This window comes from Sander lucioperca, chromosome 12 (genome assembly GCF_008315115.2).
Source record: "Sander lucioperca isolate FBNREF2018 chromosome 12, SLUC_FBN_1.2, whole genome shotgun sequence".
Taxonomy (NCBI): domain Eukaryota; kingdom Metazoa; phylum Chordata; class Actinopteri; order Perciformes; family Percidae; genus Sander; species Sander lucioperca.
The window spans coordinates 8,854,372-8,861,175 of record NC_050184.1 but is presented as its reverse complement, the minus strand read 5'-3'; the positions used below and the strand labels follow the sequence as shown (position 1 = coordinate 8,861,175).

General features: G+C 39.5%; 1 protein-coding gene across 3 annotated transcripts in view; it reads left to right on the top strand.

The window, feature by feature from the left end:
* Window positions 1-550: 550 nt before the first annotated feature.
* Window positions 551-6,804, top strand: part of LOC116040667 — a 31,480-nt gene continuing 25,226 nt past the window's right edge. For 2 of the 3 annotated variants that reach the window (XM_031286199.2, XM_036007849.1), the window contains exon 1: window positions 554-872. In XM_031286199.2, coding sequence (XP_031142059.1) covers window positions 870-872 — 3 coding nt within the window. In that variant the 5' untranslated portion in view covers window positions 554-869. Of the gene's footprint in view, window positions 873-6,804 lie in introns of all 3 variants that reach the window. The other variant, XM_036007850.1, reaches the window with a different exon arrangement.

The window sequence follows — 6,804 nt, the reverse complement described above, 5'->3', positions numbered from 1 at the left end:
ATTGTGTACAGAGTCATTTGAACTATGCTCGTTGATCACGCCTCTTGTGCAGAGAAAATACAGAGCAGACTCCCCAGACTAATGTTCAATCTTAAAAGATTGAGCTTGGTCTGGTGATAGCCAGACTATCAACTTACATGAATTCCCTCTCAACCATAAGCACTACATGCCTAACCTCATCCCTTAGTTTTTTGTTTTCATAATGTGACAATTTGACCAGATCCCCACAATGTGAGCAATACAACTGCACACACACACACACACACACACACACACACACACACACACACACACACACACACACACACACACACACACAGACACAGACAGGTTTGTGTGTGTGTGTGTGTGTGTGTGTGTGTGTGTGTGTGTGTGTGTATGTGTGTGTGTGTGTGTAATGTAAGAAGGTGCCACAGAGAAAAACCTAAGAATTTGCACTTGCATGTACTTAGATTTACTGTGACTCTCTCTCTCTCTCTCTCTCTCTCTCTCTCTCTCTCTCTCTCTCTCTCTCTCTCTCTCTCTCTCCTTGATCGCACTGCCCTTCTCAGACATACATAGTGCCAACACTTGAGGTGCTGCGAGAGCAAACACCGAGAAAGAAGCAGAGAGAGCACAGTAAATCAGAGACAGAGAGAGAAGGAGAAGAAAACAAATCAAAGTGCAGCGCAGCTGAGGGCTTGACGAATGCTCATCCAGCTGGCTTAAGGTTGTCCTCACTTACTCTGCAAACGAGTGTCTCGGCAGAATGGATTTCATTTTTGGTCAACAGACACCGAGCAGGAGCAGCAGCTCTGTAGATTACTATGGATTATTTCAGACACCGGTGCTGTTGTGATGAATGGGAATGACAGCATGCAGAAAGGAAGATGGTAATATGACAACTTGCTCTATTTGCTGTGACGTGCTTTTACTTGCATCCTGTTCCGTCTTTGTTCATGCAGGATTTTGTCTTTTTTTGTTTGCTTTAACTCTCAACCTTGAATCATAATTGAACTTTTTACTGATCTCAAAGTTTAACATTTACTCACTGAAATGTGTAGTTGTTAAGAAACATTGCAGAATTGGTTCAATTACATCTTTCCTCCACTTGTTATACAGTGGCTGTTACTAACAGTTTAAGCAGAGCTCTTAGACACTTGGTATTGGTTTATTTAGCTAATATAAAGTTTTGGCATACTTCTGTCAAATCCTGAGCTTGTATTTTTATTAAGACCAACCTGTCTAGAGGTGTTGGATGTCCAGTGGCGTTTCAGCTTCCTGGCGTTAAACTCATAATCCATCATATTCCTGTCATATACGCCTCTGTGAAGCATAAATGACACATTAGCTTATTCAAGATATGCTTTTTTTATCTTTTGTACATTGAATACATTTGGGTAACTGCTGATCAGACAAAACAAGTGATTTGAACACATTAACTTGCCCTCTGAATAAATGTAATGGGCATTTTCCTCTATTTTCTGACATTTCTTATAGATTAAATTGTTAATTAATTGAAATAAATCATGATCATCACTAGCAGCCCTAACTATCTTATAATACACACCTTGCCTCTTTTAACACATAATGAATGATTCATTCATGTAAGATGTGATAGTTACAACACTGTCTTTTCTTCAAATAGTACTGCAGTCATTTATTTATTACATCCTAACAAGTACTCTTTTATGTTGAAACATGCATGTACACTGACTGTGTACAAGCATAGCTACTGTAGCTCACACTGGCTGCTGCTCTCTGCAGTGTTTTGACACGAGGTGAAGGTCTCAGGTTACAGAGCATTAAGGCAGATTTCACAAACCAGCCACTGTACCTGCCTCCTCGATCCCCATTTACTGGCATGTGAGTCATGCAGGAGGAGAAACCGTCATACAGGCATCAGGGAGGTTATGTTGGAAATCAGTGCTGTCGGATCTATGGATTTGAATCTGGAAAGTTTAACACTTTCTTATATTTTTGCCTGTTGAGATTATCAGCCTGCATATCCTGATGAGGAAGTTGCTGAATGTGTTGTATGTGTATGTGTTGTCACACCTCGGCTGTAGAGAGGGTGTGCCTGGTTGCACATAAAGTAGATTTTGTTTGGCACTTACTGACTGGGAGGATGTTATAGGGAGCTGAATTTTAAAATGCCCGCCCAGCTCTCCTGTAGGTTTGATTTGGCAGGATACTGTGTGTGTGTGTGTGTGTGTGTGTGTGTGTGTGTGTGTGTGTGTGTGTGTGTGTGTGTGTGTGTGTGTGTGTGTGTGTGTGCGTGCCACTGTGATTTTCCCGCCCTGTTTCCAACATATTTGCCATGTCGTTGAAACCAGAGTCCATTGACTATTCCTGTTTTGGAAGTGACCTCAATGTTTGGGTATTTGTTCCTGTGTTGACCAGGTTCCACAGAGCACCCTTTTTCTCTCTGCAGAAAGACGTCTTGTCCCCTCCTAGTGATTCAATGGAAATACACAACAGTTAGCTCAACAGCTCTGTTTGCAAAACTACAAATCATCACCAGGCCTTTGGAGCCCACTCATTTATGTCGTTTTGGCTAGGAACTAGGCGGCATCTGCATTCAGAGTACGCAGCAACACGTCCGATGATACAAAGAACGTTTGAGCAACAGTAACTGAGTTGATGAGTTGACTGAGATGGTGTAGCTTTGAGGCAGCTGCTCAAAGTGTTCAACTTTACTGATGGGTGTGGACAACTGCAAAGTGTTCATTTTTACTCTCTGAGCAAAACATACACTGACCTTTTCCCTGCCAAGGTTTGTACAGAGCTGCACATCATGTGAATACACTCAAACATCAGATAAAGCTTTATATTATATTATATTCATAAGTCCCAATTACTAAGATATTGATGATTTGATCTGTAGCCTGTGTCTGCACAGTTTTAGGATTCAACATGATACATTTGATCTGATGTCATGTATTGTGATGATGATGGTCTGATTAGCATGACTGAGTGTTTTCACCTGTTTTTCCTGTATTTAACTGATTGATTCTGGTTGTTTGTTATGAAATTTGCCGGTGTGAGTTACATTAAGCACAGCTGTGAGCTAATTACAGATGAGATGAGTGTGTCAGTGAAAGCTAAGCCACACTTTGATATAATAACACGCCTCACACACACGCACACACAGCGCAGACATGTCAACTTACTCACGATGAGTTTAAAGATGTGCTTAAAATCTCGGCTCATTTATAATTCCCTGACGTGTTTTTGATGACTTAAACACAGGCCTTGCTGCCTCCTGACTGCTACTTTACAGCCACCTTCAAACCGTCCTGCTGATCAAGGCCGTCATGATTAGTGTTTGCCTTCCGCAAGCTCCGATTTGCTGATCCCTGTGAAGCTACTAAATATACCGTCTGGCCATCTCGGTGCCTCAGTGGTCATGTACAGTAGCTCTACTCAGCCTGTGTTTATGTGCGACCTCAGTGTAATCTGGTTTGTGCTTTTGCTCGGGTGTCACCGGGTGTGTTGAGGTAGAGAGCCACAAGACGCACTCAGAAAAAGATAACAGAACAGATAAAGAGAAAAACAACTTTTGTGACTCTCTTTGTACCTTTTAGTCTAAAAGTGCAGCTTTTAGTAGGCTATAAAAGGTACAACGCTGTATAGGTACATCCATTTACTCCAAAAAAGTAAAGCCCACCTTGACAAAAGCTGGAATTTGCTTCCTTTTCTCTTTTCATGCTTCAGATTTCCAAGCTGTAAATAGCACAAACATAGTAAATTATTTACACAAGAAATCCTCAAAACAGATAGCAGATGTTTTTGGGCAACCTGAAAACATCTGATAATGTGTGTCATAAAGTATTTTCATCTCAGAACTCTATTTGGGCTGACAGTATAAGGCAGCAACAATCTGGGGAGCCAACAAACTAGCATTAAACATCCAAAGAATTGATTCCAATATATGAATATTCAAAATGTAATTGTTAAAGGACATGCTCCAATGATTTAATCATATGTATGCTTATTTATAATGTCAAATTATATTTTATAATAATAGGCATTTAAAGCACTGAAGGGTAAATACCTTGAGATGAACCATCTCCTTTTCAAAATGGTCCTTAGACACAAAATGCTTAAACATTAACAAAATCATAGTAAAGATAGTGCCTTCATGATGCGTATTAGTTCTTTAGCTCAGTTTGTTAGTATTAAAATAATACTTAAAGTTTGATTTACAGATTTGTAGATGCACGTAATTCACAACTGAAGGAAAAACTTCAGAAAATGTGATGAATAGTTTTGACATGTTGCCTCTTCACCATTAAAGAATCTCAACTTTTATAGGCCTCTATCTGTTTTAACAAGGGGACTCTTCATCACAGCACATTTTGTACCATGCCTGGTGTGAGGCACTCCTGTGCACAACTTCTGCGTCAGTGCTAATCTGTTTACTGCACAATTGAATTTTCCTCCAAATTACAAAATAGTTAAGATTGTCTGTCACTATCGGTGTTTCCTAGTCAGGGCACGAGAGCTGTTGTCATTCAGAAGTTGTCATTCTCAGTGAATGGCTCATCACAGCAGCAGGCAGAAAACAGCAGTTCATCAGACTGCTGTGATGATGTTGTTAGCGTGGGAATCCTTCCCGCTGAAAAGAAGAGCACAGAAGTCTAAAATCACACAAATTGCAAAACAAGAGGGATTTGAAACAATGGAAGTTTTCATTTAGTTTTGTTCAGCATTTCAGTTAATTACCAAAATAGTTTTTAAATACTTAATAATAGAGAAACATTCTGCACTCACATTACACCATCAATCTCTTTTGCTTAAAACCGGCTTCTCTTGTAAGATGGCCATATACGGTAAAATGGAGTTCACTGGCTCTTAAAGTATGAAGTATTAATCAAGTGGGAAATACAGACCAGAAGCAAACACCTGTGTGCAGTGTAGCAGAGATTTCTAATATTGAGAATGGTGAGGTGGAAAACTTGCTGAAGTTTTAGTCTGGAGACTTTTCCAACAGAGGTCGGATACAGAAGAATGCCCCTGGAGTCAACATGAATTTATAGCTGATGCATTTCATTTGGCCGAAATGCATCCTTCATCCCCCTGACTCAGCATCTAAAAATGATCCACCAGTATTAAAGAATTTCTCAGGTGGTAAAAAATCACATTAAGGACTCATACCTCCTCTGATTTGTCCTCTAAAGGGCACAGCAGGAAGATACACAGGTGAAATGTAAAGGTAACGGACATGGATTTATAAGTCTGCCTATGTATACACTCAGAAATTCATAGGAAAGTCAGAGGATGTAAGTAGACCGAATGTCTTCTCCAAAGAGTTGATCTTACAGGATTTAAATCATGTGTTAAGTGCTACAGAATGAGACTCCTTTTGACTTGTGACAATAATTAACGGTGTCACTGTAGGCGTGTTTAACTGAGCCGTAAGGCTGAAGGCTCCTGAATGTGAATAAAATGATCTAAGTCAGCCGATTAATCTTCACGTTCAAAAGAAACAGCACTCTACTAGTTTTACTCTCTACTACTCTCTACTCTACTCTCTTCCTGAAAAGTCAAGATTGTTTGGAATACATAATTCCAGAAGTTGTAATAATGAATTGGGATGAAAGAACTGCTTCCTGTACATAAATCCATGTTTGTCCCCAGCTCTTCTTTCAGTGGACAGCAGGAAAGCCATTTTAAGCAGTTTGTGTAATCCAGTAAGGAATCTGTGTATGTCAGCTGTTTTTTTAAAGATGAAAAACCACAAACGTAAACACAGGAAATGGATTCTTTTCATGCTTATTTAGAAGCAGTATCAGTGTTTGTGGAGGCTTTGAAGTTTGGCCAAATAATCACATAAATTTTGCTTATTGTGCTTCACATATTTCTCAGGCATTTTGAATACATAATATTACACAAACTGAATATGTGTGAGGATACTTCATTGGAAGTTAGTGTACAGTAGCAATCATGAAAACTGCCATTTCTGGAACCAAATACAGTGTATTCGGTTTTCTATTTCTAAACTCTTTAAAACAATTAATTTGGGATTGAGTTTCTCTTTTATAAATACAATGTGAATGTTTTCATTCTTCCCAGGATGTAGTTAATCCATATCTTTTTACCAGGATTGAAATTAATGAATTATTTTGGAATGCATGTCATCCTCTCTCCCCACATTTCCTGTCACTCTCTGCCAGATACTATCAAATTAAAAAACACACTTTCAAAAAGTAATATCACAGTTAATGAATTCATCAAGAGAGAAATGTTCCACAGCAATGTATTAAGTCACTATGCATGCTTTCCTTTTTTATTGTTAGATATTTAGCTCTTGTCCAGGCAGGAAACTGCTTGACTTCAGGAATGTGTTAAGACTATTTCTGTTTCATAATGATACTGGACAGAGACATTCAAACTGTCCTCAGCTCCCGCACTGGGACATCTTATCCACAGTAATGTGAGTCGTCATTTATTTCAGTGGCGGAGTGAGAGAGATCTGGGTGTTTATATAGAGCCATGTGAATCTGCAGCAACAGTATGCTGGCCCGGGCAGAAAGACAGGTCCATACAGTCCAATCATACACCACATACTGGAGACAGACACACAAATACACACATAAATCAAGCAACAAAGTATTTATGCTGGAAACAGCATTACAGTATATATTTCTGTAAGCAGACATGCAGTAACTGGTGATGTGGCTTGCTTCTCACAGCTGACTCATATTACCAGCAGTGTTGACACGCTACAAGCTAAATTTCACTCTTGTTTTGTAAGCACTCCAAAAGCTAGCATTTGCATGTCCTATCACTGTTGCCAGGGGACCCAACCCAACATCCCTG